The following is a 21,456-nucleotide window of genomic DNA, read 5'->3' as shown; positions in this document are numbered from 1 at the left end:
CTGAACATTTCATTTAGTATAATGTCCTTGAGGTCCACCCATGTTATGGCAAATGGCAAAGAACAACTGAAAAAAGAGCCTGGACTCATTATCCTTTTCTGACTTACAATATGATGTCAAGAATTCGGGGAAGAAATTTATCTATTAAAAATATGTCATTTTTTTCCTTCTACTTTCTTAATAGGAATCACTGAGATCAACTGAATAAGAATGAATCTCAAAGACATCTGACACATTACATTGCAGCTTTTGTCATTGTAGAGGAGAAATGCTTAATTACTCTGGTGTTGCCTACTGTATCCTTGAGGAAGAGGACTTCACCCTATTTGATTCTATCTCCAGTGATATTGGATTCTGCCTACTGCCTAATTTACAGTAGATTCTGAATAAATATTGCTTGAAAAATATCTTTGATACTACTTTTAATATAGTTACTGAAATTCTGTATTTGTAATCACAGACAAGAAAGAAAATCTAAAAAGCAGTGGAGGGGTGGGGCGAGGAAAACTCCACCCCCACCCTGCCTAACTTACAGTAGAGCGCATGCTTGCTGTCACTTTATTCATGTACAGCTCTTTGCAACCCCATGGACTGCAGCCTGCCAGACTCCTCTGTCCATGGGATTCTCAGGCAAGAACACTCAAGCGGGAGGCCATGCCCTCCTGCAGGGGCTCTCTCTACTTGCACTGGCAGGTGGATTCTTTACCACTAGCACCACCTGGGAAGCCCTACGGCAGAGCAGTTCCATGTTTACCTGTTTTAAGTTTCTGGCTTTCAAAGTGAGATTTTACTGTAGTTCCTTGCCCCAACCTCCAAAGAATTTTGAAAATCTCTGATGTGATCTCAGTCTAAGAAATCTTTCTGGACCAAAAGGACCAGTAAAATGTTGATTATCATTACAGTGAAGATTGGGGAAAAGCAAAATAGATTTAGATTCATTTAGCTTTTCAGCAATTATCCTAAAATGTAGATAACTATTCAAAGCAGTTATAGTTCAGATAAGTTGAGGGTAACTGTACTGTGATAAGATGCTCCTGTTGGGGCAAAATCTCATTCCTGTGTATAAACTGGGTTTACCTGAAAGTGTCATCAATAAACACTTAATGGTAGAGGGTGGGACCGTGTAAATGGGGAAGAAATCTGCAATGAAGAAGAAATACTGAATATTTTCTAGATATTCTCACTAGGAGATTTTTTTTTTCTTCCCATTATGGAGCTTCTTAGTTCAATTTTTAGTAAGATAACGATAAAACTGCTCAACTTTTCCTGCTGTTCCCAATTCTGGCTATCATTTCTTTTATGAAGAAAGTGGAATATAACTAAAATTAAAGAAGAGAATGGAAAGTTTAAGATGTGTAATATATTTAATATGAGAAACTGACAATATGATTAAAACTACTAACACTATTCCTAGCACGGATCTCTTCAACAAATTTGGTAAATTTGATGACACCCCTTAAAGTAAAAGAAAGAAATATTGTTCAATCAGTTCAGTCGCTCAGTCCTGTCCGACTCTTTGCGACCCCATGAAGTGCAGCACTCCGGGCCTCCCTGTCATCACCAACTCCCGGAGTTCACTCAGACTCACGTCCATCGAGTCAGTGATGCCATCTAGCCATCTCATCCTCTGTCGTTCCCTTCTCCTCCTGCCCCCAATCCCTCCCAGCATCAGAGTCTTTTCCAATGAGTCAACTCTTCACATGAGGTGGCCAAAGTACTGGAGTTTCAGCTTTAGCATCATTCCTTCCAAAGAAATCCCAGGGCTGATCTTCAGAATGGACTGGTTGGATCTCCTTGCAGTCCAACGGACTCTCAAGAGTCTTCTCCAACACCACAGTTCAAAAGCATCAATTCTTCGGCGCTCAGCCTTCTGCACAGTCCAACTCTCACATCCATATATCACCACTGGAAAAACCATAGCCTTGACTAGATGAACCTTTGTTGGCAAAGTAATGTCTCTGCTTTTGAATATGCTATCTAGGTTGGTCATAACTTTTCTTCCAAGGAGTAAGCATCTTTTAATTTCATGGCTGCAGTCACCATCTGCAGTGATTTTGGAGCCCCAAAAAATAAAGTCTGACACTGTTTCCACTGTTTCCCCATCTATTTCCCATGAAGTGATGGGACCAGATGCCATGATCTTCGTTTTCTGAATGTTGAGCTTGAAGCCAACTTTTTTACTCTCCACTTTCACTTTCATCAAGAGGCTGTTTAGTTCCTCTTCACTTTCTGCCATAAGGGTGGTGTCATCTGCATATCTGAGGTTATTGATATTTCTCCCAGCAATCTTGATTCCAGCTTGTGCTTTTTCCAGCCCAGCGTTTTTGCATGATGTACTCTGCATATAAGTTAAATATTGTTCAATAAAAGATAGTAAATACTATATAGAACACATTCCCTCAGAAAGATGGAATATATATCAGATTCAAGACAAGATAGCTAAAATCAATGAATAAGAGACCCAGAGTGGGCTAAGCTTAAAATTCTGAGGTCAAGACATATAATTTATTAGGTTGGTGCAAACATGATTGCGGTTTCAGATGGTGAATTTTAAATCATTATAACTAGGCTCAAACACATCTTTTTAATCAAAACAGGAACCATTACAATCAACACATTTTTGCCCATAAGACATAGGTTTATTATTGTAGCATAAAAATCTGTGCTTCATGGTTCAAAGAACTCTTGGAAGCATTTTCTGCTGCTGGTTGTGGAAGCATTTTCCCTGCAAAACGTTGTCGTGATGCTCGAAGAAGTGGTTGGCTAGAGATGAGGTGAATATGCTGCATGAAGCAAAACTTCATAGACCAATTCGTTCAACTTTTGAAGTGCTGGTTGTCCGAAGTGCAGTCAGGTATTATCGTGCAGAAGAATTGGGCTTATCCTGTTGCAGTTTTCAGTGCGTCTCATCTATCTGCTGAGCATACTTCTCAGATGTAATGGTTTCGCCGGGATTCAGAAAGCTGGAGTGAATCAGATGGGCAGCATGCCACCAAACAGGGACCATGACCTTTTTTTGGTCCAAGTTTGGCTTTGGGAAGTGTTTTGGAGCTTCTTCTCAGTCCAGCCACTGAGCTGGTCATCACCAGCTGTCGTATAAGATCCATTTTGTGTTGTATATCACAATGTGATGGAGAAACGGTTTGTGTTTTTGCATAGAAAAAGAAAAGCTGACATTCAAAATGACAATGTTTTTTATTTTCAGTCAACTCATGAGGCACCCACTTATGGAGCTTTTTCACCTTTCCAATTCGCGTCAAATGCTGAATGACTGTAGAATAGTCAACGTTGAGTTCTTCGGCAACTTCTCGTGTAGTTGTAAGAGGATCAGCTTCGATAAGCTTTTAATTGGTCATTGCCAACTTCCGATGGTCGGCCACCCCACTTCTCATCTTCAAGGCTCTCATCTTCTTTTCAAAACTTTTTGAACCACCACTGCATTGTACATTCGTTAGTCCAAATGTGTTGTTGATCTTGCGAGTTGTCTTCATTGCTTTACAACCCATTTTGAACTCAAATAAGAAAATCGCTTGAATTTGCTTTTTGTTTAACATCATTTCCCTAGTCTAAAATAAATATAAAATAAACAGCAAGTAATAAGTCACAATAAACTGTGGAAAATTCTGAAAGAGATGGGAATACCAGATAACCTGACCTGCCTCTTGAGAAACCTGTATGCAGGTGAGGAAGCAACAGTTAGAACTGGATACAGAATAACAGACTGGTTCCAAACAGGAAAAGGAGTACGTCAAGGCTGTATACGGTCACCCTGCTTATTTAACTTATATGCAGAGTACATCATGAGAAACGCTGGGCTGGAAGAAGCACAAGCTGGAATCAAGATTGCCAGAAGAAATATCAATAACCTCAGATATGCAGATGACACCACCCTTATGGCAGAAAGTGAAGAGGAACTAAAAAGCCTCTTGATGACAGTGAAAGTGGAGAGTGAAAAGGTTGGCTTAAAGCTCAACATTCAGAAAACAAAGATCATGGCATCCGGTCCCATCACTTCATGGGAAACAGATGGGGAAACAGTGGAAACAGTGTCAGACTTTATTTTTTGGGGCTCCAAAATCACTGCAGATGGTGACTGCAGCCATGAAATTAAAAGACGCTTACTCCTTGGAAGGAAAGTTATGACCAACCTAGATAGCATATTCAAAAGCAGAGACATTACTTTGCCAACAAAGGTCCGTCTAGTCAAGGCTATGGTTTTTCCAGTAGTCATGTATGGATGTGAGAGTTGGACTGTGAAGAAAGCTGAGTGCTGAAGAATTGATGCTTTTGAACTGTGGTGTTGGAGAAGACTCTTGAGAGTCCATTGGACTGCAAGGAGATCCAACCAGTCCATCCTAAAGGAGATCAGTCCTGAGTGTTCATTGGAAGGACTGATGTTGAAGCTGAAACTCCAATACTTTGGCCACCTGATGCAAAGAACTGACTCATTTGAAAAGACCCTGATGCTGGGAAAGATTGAGGGCAGGAGGAGAAGGGGACGACAGAGGATAAGGTGGTTGGATGGTGTCACCGACTCAATGGACACGGGTATGGGTGGACTCTGGGAGTTGGTGATGGACAGGGAGGCCTGGCATGCTGCGGATCATGGGGTCACAAAGAGTTGGACACGACTGAGCAACTGAACTGAACTGAACAAGTCACTATCAAAAAAACAGACAGAAATGCTCATTAAAATGATGTACAACATAACCACATTTATTTAGGAATACAGTCCAATATCAAATGGCAAAGTTCAACAATGCAAAATCACAGTTACTTATGCACCAACCTAAGAGGAAGTAAGGCCAAAGATGACAGTCAAACCTCTTCACTTATTTCTATGCTGGAAGGCACATGAATTTGCCCTAATATTGCAATTCTTATGTTCTTTAAGTAAAGACTGAAGAATACTTACTAATATTTTGTTCAATCTTCTCATCTAGACAAGCAAAGTCCAGCACACATAGCTAGACTGGGCACAAGAGTGAGTATGACTGGCCTGGCTCACAGACCACAAAACATGGGGCCAAGGTCATGTGACAGTTGGTGGCATGGGACAAAACTAAAACAGAAAGTCATCTGAGATGTCAATCTCCATGTCCCAAGGAAGAAGCAGGATCTAGGTAAGTAGGCAAAAAAGAACCAAAGGAAGTAGGATCAAGGGAAGAGGGCCCAAGGACATTAGCTGAGGCACATTTATTAAATGCCTGTAATGAGTCAGGTGCTATATTAGGCATCTTCTTTACACCATCACAACAAAGAAGTCTGTTCTCATTTTATAAGTTAGAAAAATGAAGATGAAGTAAACTGATTAATTTGCCAAGATCACATGGACATGCCTCCAAAAACTTCTCTCTCTTCATCATACCATATTCCTTCCATGAGGTGCTCTTAGTGGTTTTATAGAAACCAGGGATCCATTTCCATACCGCAATTCTGGCTTATTAATTCTACAAAGCTTCGTCCTGATTAGGGTCATTTGTTAACATAAAATCACATAAGAGGTGAGTTCTTCTCATGCTGTATTTTGACTAATGCATGAACAGCAAGTAAACAAAATCTTTAGGCTTATTGGTGGCTCTTCTATTCTGTAACATTTCCATGGTCAAAAATCGTGCATCTGTATTCCACATAAATCTAGGTTCTAACCGTACATCACATTTCATTTTAGTTCACTGGATATTCTTTGTCTTTTCTAAAATACCTTCAGGTTCTCTCCTGAAGGTGATTAGTTACCATGGAAATGAGGCTACCATAGTTCAGAATAAATTTACATAACTAGTAGAAAATTATTTCAAGCTTGTAAAATATGAGCTTTATCTGAAAGTTAACATGACCACTGATATGATAAAAAAATAAGAACTGAAAATCAATTCAAAGTGATTTAGTTCCCAATGTAGGATTATAAAACAACTGTAAAGCATTCTTAATTTATAGAGATAACATCAAAAATGTAAGTTTATAAAGTGAAATAGTGAAACAGTCTGGATACAGACAGCAAACTGTAAAAATGTCCCAACGTCTTATCCATTAGTTGTCAAATATGTAATATCACGCACTATGTAAGGTGCCAAGGATCTAACAGTTGACAAAACCTAGTCCTGTCCTCAAGGAACTCAAGTCTGGAAGGAGAGAAAGATACACAAAATGAAAAGAAATTTAAATGTGACAGGTAAAGCAAGAAAGATATGTATAAGGCATATGTGGAAACGTAGAGTACCCAACAGAAGGTAGTGGGAAGAGAATGGATAAAAAGGATGGGAGTGAGCAGGGCCCAGAGTATCAAGAGATTTCAGAAGAAAGCCAGGCAAGAGTGTGAAAAGAGAAAGATTCAACACAGAAGGGACAGTACTACAAAACAACCATATGGGGTTTAAGCAGCTAGCTGTTGTCCTTGAAATTAAAATACCTTGAGAAGCAATAACAATACTGCTCAGACTTAAGCTCTAGTTCTCGCTCAGCTGGGCTTTTATAAGAAAAATGACTCCCTTTAAGACATGTAAATATCTAGCATTCTGAAAATTACAGGGACGAGACCTTAGGGGAAGAAACTTAAGGTTTCTTGCTAATTCATTTGAAGTAATTTTTTAAAGAAAGTCAAAGAATATGATAATTTTATGACATAAATCATATCTCTTACATATTATTTTGGAAATTTATTTTTCTTTAATAGTCAAAGCATCTTGTCATTTAATAGTTCTTCTAAAATATGATTTTTGCTGGATGCACAGTATTCTGACACATTTAGTTTAGTTGCTAAGTTGTGTCCGACTCTTTTGCAACTCCATAAATTGCAGCCTGCCAGGCTCCTCTGTCCATGGGATTTCCCAGGAAAGAATACTGGAGTGGGTTGTCCTTTCCTTCTCCAGGAGATCTTCCCAACCCAGGGATCGACCCCACATCTCCTGCATTCCAGGCCTTTTCTTTACCACTGAGTCACCTGGGAAGCGATATGTGAGTAGACCATTATTTATTTAATCAATCATGTAGTACTGGCCCTTTAGGTGGTTTGGAATTTTTCTTTAATTCCAACTAATATATATCATCACAACTTTTATGCCTAAATCTTTATACACATCAAGGATTATTTCATTAAAGCAAATTATTAGAGGAAAAACTGCTTGTCAAAGTAGGTCTAAGTTTTAAGGGTTTTGATTATATCATCAAACTGCCCTCCAAAAAAGGTTAAATTTGCACTGCTACTACCAGCAATGTGGGGTTCCCTGTTGACTCTGATGGTAAAGAATCTGCCTGCAATGCAGGAGACCTGGGTTCAATCCCTGGGTCGGGAATATCTCCCAAAATTCCATGGACAGAGGAGCCTGGAGGGCCACAGTCCATGGGGTTGCAGAGTCGGAGTCGACTGGGCAACTAACACTTTCAAAAACTTTCACACTTACCAGCAATGTATGAGAATCCCCATTTCACTGTAATTTTGCCCAAAAAGGGGCTACATTAACCTGCACTTATGCTTCTACTATCAAGAGTGAACTCTTTTCAGGTCAATGGATAATTTTCAACCCATTTTTGTAAACAGACTATTTTATCTATCCCCTTTTTCCAGGTAGCACAGTGGTAAAGAATCCTCCTGCCAATGCTGGAAACACAAGAGATGGGGGTTCAATCCCTAGGTCAGGAAGATCCCCTGGAGTAGGAAATGGCAACCTGCTCCAGTATTCTTATCTGGAAAATTCCATGGTCAGAGGAGCCTGGTGGGCTACAGTACATGGGGGTCACAAAGAGTCAGACAGGACTGAATGATTACGCACATTCACCTGGTTCCTGTAGATTTATAACTGCTGCTTGTATCTGCTGAAATTATTTTTCCAAATTTTTAATGAAAGGATTTTGATCACTTTAGCCACTGTGAAGAATGGAATTGAAGAGGGAACAGGTTAGAACAAGAGAGACAAGTTACCATACTACTGCAGTTATCAAGTAGTAGTAGTGGTAGTAGTTAGCTGCTCAGTAGTGTCGGACTCTTTGCGACCCCATGGAGCCCTCGAGGCTCCTCTGTCCAAGGGATTCTCCAGGCAAGAATACTGGAGTGGGCTGCCATTCCCTTCTCCAGGGGACCTAGGAAACAGATTAACTGAACTTAAACTTGGGAGTAAAAGCAAGGAGAAAAACCCCTAAAGAACTGGATATGGGAATAAATAAAAAAGATCAGAATGATCAAGAATGCTTCCCAGGTTTCTACCACAAGAGAATAGGTGGGCAGATATTTAGGGGATATTTAGGGGAAAATGTTAAGTTCAATTTTGGACATGTGAAGTTGGAGGTAACTGTAGGCACCTAATTATAAAAGTCTGAAACTCAGCAGAGGGTCTGGTCTAGGAATTTGGAAGTTATTGTTATGTAAGTTATATCTAAAACCATGAGCATGAAGAGTAATAAGCTGAAGTCAAAACTTTGTGGAACTAATATTAATAACTAATAAAATACTAATATTTTAATGAGCAAGACAAAGAAATGATGCTCATGAAAGAAAAAGAGAAGAAACAGAGAAATAAAAGGAGAAATAGGATACAGACAGTGTTATCAAGCCAAAGGTGTGGAGCATTTCATGAGGTTGTAATTAAAATGGAGGGATTCAATGTACACAGTCTTGAACAAGATGAAAATATGGATTATGAGAATTTTTAAGCAGCCATTTGGAAGAAAGTTCCTCTATTAATGGTTTTTATTTTATGTTGACTTATTGAAGGCCTTAAAAGGTCAAGAATGGGAACTTAAAAGATAAAGTACTGTTTATAAACATATGTGTTTATGAAGATGGTAATTATAACTTCAATTATATAAATGAGGGCAATAATTCATCTCCTTCCAGAATAACTTTTCAGTGTTTTTTTAAAATCCCAGTTGCTTTTCATTCCCTCATGCCATACACAAAAATAAACTCAGAATGGCTTAACAACTTAAATATAAGACATGACACTAGAAAACTCCTTGAAGAAAACACAGGCAAAACGCTCACTGACATAGATCATACCAGTGTTTTCTTAGGTTAGTCTCCAAAGGCAACTGAAGTAAAAGCAAAAATAAGCAAATGGGATCTAAGCAAACTTAAAAGTTTTTGCATAGCAAGGGAAACCATAAACAAAATGAAAAGACAACCTACAGAATGGGAGAAATACTCTGTTATGTGACTGAAAAATATTTATTTTCCAAAATAAACAAATAGCTCATACCACTCAACAACAAAAAGCAAACAATCCAATAAATAAATGGGCAAAAGACCTAAATAGACATTTCTCCAAAGACATACAGATGGCTAACAGGCACATGAAAAGGTGCTCAACATCACTAATTATTAGAGAAATGTAAATTAAAACTACAATGAAGTATCTATCAGCTCACACTGGTCAGAATGGCTGTCATTAAAGTCTACAAACAATAAATGCTGGAAAGGGTGTGCAGAAAAGGGAACTCTCTTATTCTGTTGGTGGGATGATGCAGCCACTAAGGAAAACAGCATGGACATTCCTCCAAATACTAGAACTACCATATGATCCAGCTATCTCCCTCTTGCGCATATATCTGGACAAAATCATAATTCCAAGAGATATATATGCCCCAATGTTCATAGCAGTATTATTTACAATAGCCAAGACATGAAAGGAACCTAACTATCCATCAACAGACAAATGGATAAAGAAGATGTGATGTGCGTTTGTGTGCATTTATACATACATACAATGGAATACTACTCAGCCACAAAAAACGAATGAAATAATGCCATTTGCAGCAACATGGATGGACCCAGATACTGTGATCCTAAATGAAGTAAATTAGCTAAATATCATATGATACCACTTACATGTGGAAGCTAAAATATGATACAAATGAACTCATTTACAAAACAGACTTACACACACAGCAAACAAACTTACGGTTACCAAAGGGAAAAGATGGGGGGAGGATAATTAGGAGATGGGATTAGCGAATACAAACCAATATATGTAAAATAGATAAACAAGTCCTACTGTACAGCATGGGGAATTATATTTAATATATAACTTATTATGGAAAAGAATATATAGATTACGTATGTATAACTGAATCACTTTGCTGTACCCCAGAAACACAACATTGTAAATCAAACATACTTCAATTAAAAAATAAAAAATAATTAAAGAAAATAATTCCACTTGCTTTAAAAATATTAGAAGTTGGGACTTCCTTGGTGGTCCAGTGGTTAAGACACTGCAGGGGGCTCAAGTTCGATCCCGAGTTCGGGAACTAAGATTCTACATACGGTGTGGCAAGGCTAAAAAAAAAAAAACTAAAATCTATTTGGAGAAGCAAATGGCAACCCACTCCAGTATTCTTGCCTGGAGAATTCCATGGACAGAGGTGTCTGGCAGGCTATAGTCTATGGGATTGCGAAGAGTCAGACATGATTGAGCGACCAGCACTCACACTCACTCAGAAATCTATTAAAAGCAAGCTGTAAAGGAAAACATGAAAATAAAGTAACCACAAACATGAAATTATTCTAGCTGTCACATTTCAAAATTTCAACACAGAGTTTTATTCACTTATTCAATAATTAATTGCTGATAATCTGCAATGACAATGGCTTCCCAGGTGGTGCTAGTGGTAAAGAACCTGCTTCCAATGCAGGAGACTTAAGAGACTCGGTTCAATCCCTGGGTTGGGAAGTCCCCTGGAGGAGGAAATGGCAAACCATTCCAAAATTCTTGCCTGGAAAATCCCATGGACAGAGGAGCCTGGAGGGCTACAGTCCATGGGGTTGCAAAGAGTCAGCCACAACTGAAGCGACTTAGCACAATGACAAAAAATTATTATGACCAGTCCTTGTTGATAAGAACCTCAGTCTAGTAGTAGTGGGGAAAGGCACATAAACAAATCAGTGAGAGACACTACTGGTAAAAAGAAAGTTATTTTAAGAGATATAATAATTACCTGAGGGTGAGAAGATGATTATGAAAAGCTTCAAAGAAAAATCAGGAAAAGAACTATCTGGAAATTTGGAAATTTTAGCTGAGGGTGAGAGGCTACGGGGCTTCCCAAGTGGCTCCAGTGGTAAACAATCTGCCTGCAATGCAGGAGATGTGGGTTCCAGGAAGATCCTTTGGAGAAGGAAATGTCAACCCACTCCAGTATTCTTGCCCAAACAATTCCATGGACAGATGAACCTGGCAGGCTACAGTCCATGGGGTCACAAAGAGTCGGACATGACTGAGTGACTGAGCACATGGTCATGAGAGGATACAGGGGAATAGAGCCCCATCCAATCACGTAGTATGTCCAGGACACTAAACACAGTTTGATAAAGACGAGTTCCATTTCCACCCCAGGTTCTGGTGGAAGAGTGCCAGAAGTTTCTTTAAGCCTTATAACAACTCATTTAACTGATAAAAGAAACTAAGACACAGGTAAGTTAAATAACTTCGCAAGTTCACATAGCTAAGAAGTGATAGATGTAAGACTGGAACCCAGGTATGCTGGGTCCAGAGACTGCTCTTAACTGCTTCTCTGTGATCTCTCTCCGCTAACACATGAAGGGTCGGCTTGTGTTCTGTACATACGCCATAAGCAGTTTGCTTTTACCCTAAGCCAAGAGAACCCAGAGTTCTAATAAATGAGGGCAGACTATTGTAAATTATCATGAAGTAAAGGGGAATGAGATCATGAAGATGACTAGGAGAAGAGGGGCGATGAGTGTCTTAATGTGGACAGAGATCAGAGAGTAGAAGGGCAGGAAAAGTAGATGATGTTACCATATGACTTCAGAGAAAGACTGTGGAATTCTAAATTTTTTTAATCAATTTAGAATATATCAATTTACCTCACAAAAATACATATGGAAAATTTTCTTCTTTTGTGGGGAGGGAAGATGTGTATCATAGACTATAAAGAGTGTTTTAAGGGAAAAGGAAAAATTCCTGTTTAAAAAAAAAAAAAACTCATGACCCATTTTAAGTGTTATCAACAATCTAAGATGACAGGAAATACACGGTGGGCTAATTCACGTCACAGCATGTGTAGAAATCCCAGGAGTTAACGATAAAACAATAAATTTGAAATATTTAACAGATGAAGACTGAACTTATAACCCTTTCTGCATTAACACTCACTATGGCATTTCCTGTAGCTATAACCTTTTAAAAAACAACAGAAATCAGACAGGTATGACTATAAATACAAAATTAACTATATAAATAAATATTTATATATATATAACCCAAAACCATTTCGCATAATTGCTTTCCCATCAGAAAAAGAAACAAATATTTTCAGCTATGGGACAAGATTCAAAATTAAATTTTCCAAAAAATTTTTGTACGTGACTTTTTATCTGTAAACAACAAAAAAGATCTCATGTGACATACATTAACATTACAGCCTGAATTACTGTAACTACCACCTACATTAAAAAACAGAATATTAACACACTAGAAATTCCACTGTACAAGAGTCACTACCCTACCCCTGTCCAAAAATAATCACTATTTTCACTTCTAAAATGACAGATAAGTTCTACCTATTTTCGAACTTTATAAAAATGGAATCATAAAGTATGCATTATTTCATGCCTGGTTTTTTCTTCTTTCAATGATATTTGTAGATTTATCCATCTGCTGAGCACCAGACTCCCAATTTTCATTGCTGGCAACATGCCATCATATGATTAGAGCACTATTTTCCTATTCTAGTGTTGTTTCTGGTTTTGATTCACTGTGAATAAAGTTGATGTGAACAACACTGTCCATGTTTTTAGATGCATATATTTATATACTTATGATGAGTATACTCCTAGGAATGCAACCACTGTATCCTGAAACAAGTCTGTCTGCAGTTTTAAGTAGAGTCTGCCAAATAGCATTAGAGCTAAAGTGATTAAATCAAGGTACTGTCCTAACAGCAGTATATTAGCATCCCAACTGTTCCTCATCCTAGCCAATACCCAGTATTGTTCAGTCAGTTCAGTTCAGTCACTCAGTCATGTCCGACTCTTTGTGACCCCATGAAGTGTGCACAGCACGCCAGGCCTCCCGGAGTTCACTCAAACTCACGTCCATCGAGTCAGTGATGCCATCCAGCCATCTCATCCTCTGTCATCCCCTTTTCCCCAATCCCTCCCAGCATCAGAGTCTTTGCCAATGAGTCAACTCTTTGCATGAGGTGGCCAAAGTACTGGAGTTTCAGCTTTAGCATCATTCCTTCCAAAGAACGCCCAGGGCTGATCTCCTTCAGAATGGACTGGTTGGATCTCCTTGCAGTCCAAGGGACTCTCAGAGTCTTCTCCAACACCACAGTTCAAAAGCATCAATTCTTCAGCGCTCAGCCTTCTTCACAGTCCAACTCTCACATCCATACATGACCACAGGAAAAACCATAGCCTTGACTAGACGAACCTTTGTTGGCAAAGTAATGTCTCTGCTTTTCAATATGCTACCTAGGTTGGTCATAACTTTTCTTCCAAGGAGTAAGCGTCTTTTAATTTTTGTTTGCATTCCTCTGAAAACCAAAACCAACAACCTCTTTTTCAAATGTTTAGTAGCCACCTGGTGAGGGCTTCCCAGGTGGCTCAGTGGTAAAGAATTAAACTGCTAATGCAAGAGACCTTGGTGGGAAGATCCCCTGGAGTGGGAAACCTAATCCAGTATTCTTGCCTGGAAAATTCTGTGGACAGAGGAGCCAGGGGCTACAGCACATGGGGTCACAAAGAGTCCACAGGACTGAGTGACTGAGCATGCAAGGCATGGAGATCTGTGAGGTTCAAGTCTTGCCCATTTTCTACTGGTTTATCTGTCTTTGTTTACCTATTAATCTATAGTTCTTTATAGAGTTTATCAGAAGTCGAAGGTTTTTCTGAAAAGGACCAGTGAGAATCTTTGGCTCCGTGGGCCTACTCAAATCCTCTGCTATAGCATGAAAGCACCCATAGTCAATACATGAGTGTTACTTTGTGCCAATAAAATTTTATTTATGGACAGTATAATCTGAATTTCATAAAATTTTAGGTATCATTAAATATTATTCTTCTGATATTTTTCAACCATTAAAACCATATAAACTATTTTTAGTTCACAGGCTATGCAAAAAATAAGGAGTTAGCAGATCTGGTCCATAGCGTGTAGTTTGCTGACTCTTGGTCTAAATAAAGATCTTGTCAATTTATATATAAGTCTTCTCACAGTTTATCAAAGTTGTTATTCTCTACATGCACCAACTTTTGCCTTTGTGGAAACACCTTATTTTGAACGTCTGCTTTCTATTGCATTAATTTTTGTTCTTATGATTACTTTCTTTTTTCTGTTTTCTTTGGGTTATATTTGCTATTCTTTTCTCTTTTAGCTTTTTTTGAGTTAGATATTTATTTATGCATGCATTCTATTAAAATATAGCTGATTTACAATGTTGTATTAGTTTCTGGTGTACAGCAAAGTGATTCAGTTATATATATATACACTTTTCATATTCTCTTCCCTTATGGTTTATTACAAGATATTGAATATAGTTCCCTGTGTTATACCATAGGACCCTGTTGTTTTATGTATAGTACATTTGTATCTGCTAATCCCAAACTCCTGATTTATCATTCACCCCTCTTTTCTCCTTTTGTAACCATAAGTTTGTTTTCTATATCTGTTGAGTCTTTTGTAAGTTCATTTTTATCATTTTAGCTTCCACATATAAGTGATATATGATATTTGTCTTTCTCTGACTGATTGATTTCACCATTTTACCATTAGTACGATAACCTCTAGGTTCATCCGTGTTGCTGCAAATGGTATTATTTCATACTTTTATGGCTGAGTGTGTACACATATACACATATATATTAATACATATACATATCATATCTTTTTTATCCATTCATTGAGATGAATATTTAAATTACTAAACTTTCAGCCTTTCTTCCCTTCTAATATATGTACTAAGTAAGAGCTTCATAGGTGGCTCAGTAGTAAAAGAATCTGCCTGCCAAAGCAGGAGACACAAGAGACGCGGGTTGGATCTCTGGGTCTGGAAGACCCCCTGGAGTAGAAAATGGCAACCTGTTCTAGTATTCTTGCCTGGAAAATTCCATGGACAGAGAGCCTGGCCAACTACAGTCCATGAGGTCGTAAAGAACAGAACACAACTGAACACACACAAGACTGTACATTTCCTCTAAGCATCCCCTGCGTGCTGCATACTTAGTCGCTTCAGTTGTGTCCGACACTTTGCAACCCTATGGTTGGTAGCCTGCCAGTCCATGGGGTTCTCCTGGCAAGAATACTGGAGTGGGTTGCCATGCCCTCCTCCAGGGGATCTTATTGACCTAGGGCTCAAAACCAGGTCTCCTGCATTGCAGGCAAATTCTTTACTGTCTGAGCCACCAGGGAAGCCCCTAGTTCTGTAATTAATTTCAATCTTAATTCCACGGAGGTCAAATCCATAGAATTTCCATTTTCTTAAATTTGTTAAGATTTGTTCTATGATCAGTATATGGCATATTTTAATAACAGTTTCATAGGCACTTATAAAAATAGTTTATTCATTTGTTTGGTGCAATATTTAAAAAATGTCAATTAAGTCAACTTTGTTAATTGTGTTGTTCAGTTTTGTATTATGACGGTTTGAAGTTTTTATTTTGTTTGTATTTACTTGCTTTGTTCTACATATCCTATCTACTACTGAAGTGTATTAAAATCTACCACTTAGGACTGTGGGTTTGTTTAGTCTACTTCTTGTAGTTCTATTAGTTTCTGCCTTTCCTATTTTGAGATTATGTTATGAGGTAATATATATTTGGGCTTCCCTGGTGACTCAAACAGTAAAGAGTTGCCTGCAATGCAGGAGACCTGGTTTCAATCCCTGGGTCGGGAAGATACCATGGAGAAGGAAATGGCAACCCACTCCAGTATTCTTGCCTGGACACGACCCTAATGGCAGAAAGTGAAGAGAAACTAAAGAGCCTCTTGATGAAGGTGAAACAGGACAGTGAAAAAGCTGACTCAACATTTAAAAAATTAAGATCATGGCATCTGGTCTCATCACTTCATAGCAAATAGATGGGGAAAAAGTGGACACAATGACAGATTTTATTTTCTTGGGCTCCAAAATAATGCTGATGGTGACTGCAGCCATGAAATGAAAAGACACTTGCTGCTTGGAAGAAAAGCTGTGACAAACCTGGACAGCATATATTAAAAAGCAGAGACATCACTTTGCCAGCAAAGGTCCGTCTAGTCAAAGCTATGGTTTTTCCAGTAGTCGTGTATGGGATGTCAGAGTTGGATCATAAAAAAGGGTGAGTGCCAAAGAATTGATGCTTTTGAACTGTGGTGCTAGAGAAGACTAGCAAATCAGTCCATCCTAAAGAAAATCAACCCTGAATATTCATTGGAAGGACTGATGCAGAAGTTGAAGCTGTAATATTTTGGCAACCTAATGCAAAGAGCCAACTCACTGGAAAAAGACCTTGATGCAGTGAGATTGAGGTCAGGAGGAGAAGGGGGTGACAAAGGATGAGATGGTTGGATGGCATCATTGACTCAATGAACACGAGTTTTAACAAACTCTGGGAGATAGTGAAGGACAGAGAAGCTGGGCATGCTGCAGTCCGTGGGGTCACAAAGAGTCAGACATGACGGAACAACTGAACAACAACAATACATATTTAGAATCGTTTTATTTTCCTTCTATATTAACTCTTAATAATATGAAAAGTCTACCATTTCACTGTTTGCTTTCTCTTAGTCCACCTTATTCTATGTTCCTTTTCCTTTCCTTTCTTATCTTTTTTTGGAGAACTTTTTATTTCTACTTTCTTCTTCTATTATCTTGTTATAGTTAGATTTTTCTATTGTTCTTTCAAAGCCTCCCACAAAGATTGCAGGACACATCCCTGCCTTATTTTTTTTTTTCTTTTTTTTTTAAATTTTATTTTATTTTTAAACTTTACATAATTGTATTAGTTTTGCCAAATATCAAACCTCTAATATAACATAGTACTTTTACCACTTCCTGGACATTTTAAGAATCTTAGAAGACTAACTCCACATCCTTACTCCCGACTTACATGTGTGTGTATTCTATTTTAAATCCCATTTAACATTATCATTCTACATAGTCAACATCCCCTTAGATTTACCCAAATATTTAACCCATCCTTTGCTCCTCATTTCTTCTTCATCATCTGAATGTTTAAAATATGCTTTATCTGACATGATCCAAGCCATCAATGTCTTGCCTCATGATTTCTGCATCCAAAATTTTATTTAAAATAATCTTTTCCTGCTCCTGGGTGACAAAGTTATCCTCCTATACTTTCTTCTACTAACTTTATAGTCTGTAGAGTAAATGAGATGGAGTTCCAAATAAGATGGAGTTCACTAATATTTTATTTGTCCAGTACCATCCATATAGAGGCAAAGAAATAAAGTGGTCATTCTACGATTGGTCTAAACCTACTTTCCATCTAGCCAGAGCAACGGCTGAGCTCAAGTGAGGTAATAGTTACATGAACTCTAAGAATTGCTCTTTTGGTTTTCAGAGGTTATAAGTCCACCCACAGATGGCAGTAGAGAATATAAACATTCTATGCCTCTGCCAGCATAGAGCCCCAGTGTGCTCCTCAATTCCTATCAATCAGAGTAGGAATGTGACTACTTCCCACTCTGAAACCCACAAAATGTACCAAGAGAAAGACTTTTATATAAACCATGAAACTACCCTAAACCACACAGCAGGGAGCATTCTATCAAATATAATACACTTGGAGACAACTTGAATGTCATGAGCTAACGTATACTTCCATGAATCCAAGCAGTGTTGGATTTCCCTAATAGTAACAGAGGTCTTCAAGATTTTTATTTGAAAAAAATATGTGCAGACAAATCATAGGAGAGCAAATGTTCCTCTGACAGTACATTTCCAGATGGAGGAAGAGCAAGGAAGATGGTGAGGTTATGTGTATATGCCATGGTCATTTTCTTTGACTTCCGAATCACAGAACCTATAAGGGAGATGCTCTGATGGTCAGCATTAGTTGAAAAGAAAAAAAAAATCATAAAATCAAACGTGTTACATTCAAAACCACAGCAGACTCCTTACTGGATGATCTATTCACCTGAAAGGTGGGAACACCAATGCTTAGGATATGTGGTTCTTGGTCAGAGAAAGATAAAGCATTCTGAGACAAGAAAAGTAATCTTCTAGATGCCCCAGACTGCACCCTTCTCTTCCTTATACTACAGATAACAACAACTAATTTTGAGCTTATACCATGTTCTAGTCACCATTCTGGGAGTTTTATAAGTGTTACTCTTCTGATCCTGAAAACAACTCTTATTATAGAGCAGTAAATCTCCGATAGTTCTACAGCTAGGAAATACAAGACCCAGCATTTGAGCCCAAGCAGCCTGGTTTAAAGCTTAGACTTTTAACTATTATGCTGTATTTGCTTCTTCTACATTAATGTTTAACAATTAGCAAAACCATAAAGTACAACAGTATTTTTAAAATTTATACAAGAAATATTTGCGTACCTTGTACTGTAAGCTCTGCTTGAGCTTCAATGGTCTCATTTCCATTATCAGCTATACAAAAATAAGTCCCAGCATCATCCTCGGTGACATCATCGATCTCCAGACTACCACCTGCCAGCAATACCAACCTTCCAGAGCTGCATTAGAAATATTGATATGTTTCAGAACGAGAAATATGATACCTGAAAAACTCTCGAAATAAAACAGACAAAACACTTATATTATTTATACAGCTACAGAAGGACTGAGACCAATGTAAAATAGCAGAATTTAATTTAGTCCAATTTACTTTGCTCATATTTTACATGCATAAGTATCATAAATACAAATCAAAATGTTACAATAAATTATCTCTGACACTAATTATTCCCAAAGGGATACCACTGTTGTGACCAATTCCACTCCCCACAATCCATCCCTGCTTACCCACTCCACCTAGTTTTTTTTTTTTTCCAAATTGTGTCATTCTGAAGTCTGGTTTCACACTGTGAGTCACACCAGCACAGTGATGCCACACTCAAATGACTAACAGAGAGGGCAACATGTCAGATTAGAAACAGTAAGTCACGGGGTCACAGAGCCTACTGAAAGTTTCCAATGATAGCTTGTCTAGGAAAGGAAGGAAAAGAGGAAGGGAAGGGAGAGAGAAGAATGGTTGACAGCAATTTCCTGGGTGTGGCAACTGGGCACAAACTAGCCACCATCACATCATTATCAGCAAGGATGCTAAACATTACTGACCCAACTCTACATGACTTAAGTCTATTTAAAGAGAATATATATTTTTTAAATTTTTGTACAGGTAAAGTATTTTTATAAAGGAATTTTTCTATCTGTAACAGTGTAGTATGTTATATACACATTATTTGAAGTAATCCCTGGAAAGTGAAATAGCTACCACAAGAAAATCTCATTTCCTGTCCCACTCCCTCCCTCCCTTTCTCTCTCTCTCAAAAAGAATATTTAAAAGGAAAGCTGAATCATTCTGTAACATCAAGGAAGAAATCACAAATCAATATTCTGATGAAAATTTTATAAAGTTAGTAAGTTTAGTTAAATTTGAAGATTTTGGAGAGTTACAATTTTACTTTTAAGGTTTTGTAACTAACTGGCTTTCACAGGCAGATTTTTCTCATAGATCTTAATACTGTTATAGTTCCTGTCTGTATTTATGCTCAACAAAATAGTTCTGATTACAATTTGGCTTTTCATATGAATTCCTGATGGGGAAGAAAAATCAGAGGAAATCACTATTCAGTCTGGGCCATGCTTAAAACAATTCTCATTGTAAGTAAAGCACTGTACTGGCTTAAGTTTTAGTACATTGTGAATTTGAGTAATTAGTCTTCCTGAATCCAACAGGCAAGATTAAGTTTCTGTACCACAACGGGAAAACCAGAATCAGATGTGGTGACTTCTCTAAGAAATACTCTGAAAGATTATGACTAAATTTATCAAGTGGCCTTCCAATGTGAACTATTAATTACACCCTCTAATTACAACTTCATGTGATAGAGAAGCTACACAACATATAACGGAAGAAAGCAAGAAAGAGTGACTAGGATAAAAGAAACAGAGATAAAACAAGGTTTGGGTATCTCACAAAACAAGACAAATTTACAAAAACTAATATCCTATATTTTACTTGGAGAAGGCAATGGCACCCCATTCCAGTACTCTTGCCTGGACTATCCCATGGACGGAGGAGCCTGGTGGGCTGCAGTCCATGGGGTCGCTAAGAGTTGGACACAACTAGGCGACTTCGCTTTCACTTCTCACTTTCATGCATTGGAGGAGGAAATGGCAACCCACTCCAGTGTTCTTGCCTGGAGAATTCCAGGGACGGGGGAGCCTGCTAGGCTCCCGTCTGTGGGGTCACACAGAGTCAGACACGACTGAAGTGACTTAGCATAGCATAGCATATTTTACTGGTCAAATTCACTACTATGTTTCACAAATGGAAAACAATATTCATAAAGGGGAAATCAGCCCTACACACATATGATACCCAGCTGAGTGGAACATAATTTGAAACACTAGTTAGTACTTTTGAAACTGAGGTATAGTAATTTATATCTAATAATTATACTAAGAAACATTCCTGGTACTTGCTATGCCTCATATTTGCCATGAGTACAAGAACAGTGGAAGTCAGTCTTTCTTAACGCAGCTGATTTTACTTTCCTTAAAAGAAGTCTGGGAGGAAGAATGTCCAACAGCTTCTCAGAAATGATTTAAGTTGTTCATGTAACATATGGTGGCTTACAGTACAAAGGAAATCAAGCTCCAAAATTCAAAGATGCAGTCAACAGAAACAGTAAGTGGAGAAGTATTCATGGTCAACGGACCCAAACTGAGCACTGCTAGACATAAGGAGTGTATTACATATGTGTCTCTGAGTAACCAGTTGAGGAGAACATGGTGTGCTAAGACCTATGTCTTTGGCCAAAGGGAAAGGCTTTTGAGCAGATTAATAACATGGTCAGATTTAGTGAAGGAACAAGTGGAAGTTGTAAAGTCATTGTAATGGAATTAAAGAGAAAAGGATGAATCACGGCAGTAACAACAGGGGTAAAGAGAAGGCATGAAATAATGGCCACTCTTTTGAAAAGTTGGATGATGAAGTTAAAGAAAGGGATTTATTCATTCATTCATTCATTATTTACTGGTGTCCCTATGTATGTCAGGTAACAGCTGGTATACTGAAGCAAGCAAAAACAAAATCAGTGCTGTCATGCAATTTAGAGGGAAAGACGGACATAAAAAATGGTAACTCTACACAACGTAGAGTTATGGGCTTCCCTGGTGGCTCAGACAGTAAAGGATCTGCCTGTAATGCAGGAGACCTGGGTTTGATCCCTGGGTCGGGTAGTTACCCTGGAGAAGGAAATGGTGACCCACTCCAGTATTCCTGCCTGGAGAATTCCATGGACAGAGGAGCCTGATG

General features: G+C 38.3%; 1 protein-coding gene across 7 annotated transcripts in view; it reads right to left on the bottom strand.

The window, feature by feature from the left end:
- NEO1 (neogenin 1) overlaps window positions 1-21,456 on the bottom strand; it is a 239,690-nt gene that overhangs the window by 120,835 nt on the left and 97,399 nt on the right. For all 7 annotated transcript variants that reach the window (XM_010809028.4, XM_024997933.2, XM_005211432.5 and 4 more), the window contains exon 5: window positions 18,510-18,646. In XM_010809028.4, coding sequence (XP_010807330.1) covers window positions 18,510-18,646 — 137 coding nt within the window. The remainder of the gene's footprint in view (window positions 1-18,509; window positions 18,647-21,456) is intronic.

Source organism: Bos taurus, chromosome 10, assembly GCF_002263795.3.
Source record: "Bos taurus isolate L1 Dominette 01449 registration number 42190680 breed Hereford chromosome 10, ARS-UCD2.0, whole genome shotgun sequence".
Lineage (NCBI taxonomy): Eukaryota > Metazoa > Chordata > Mammalia > Artiodactyla > Bovidae > Bos > Bos taurus.
This window is presented reverse-complemented; position numbering and strand designations above follow the sequence as displayed.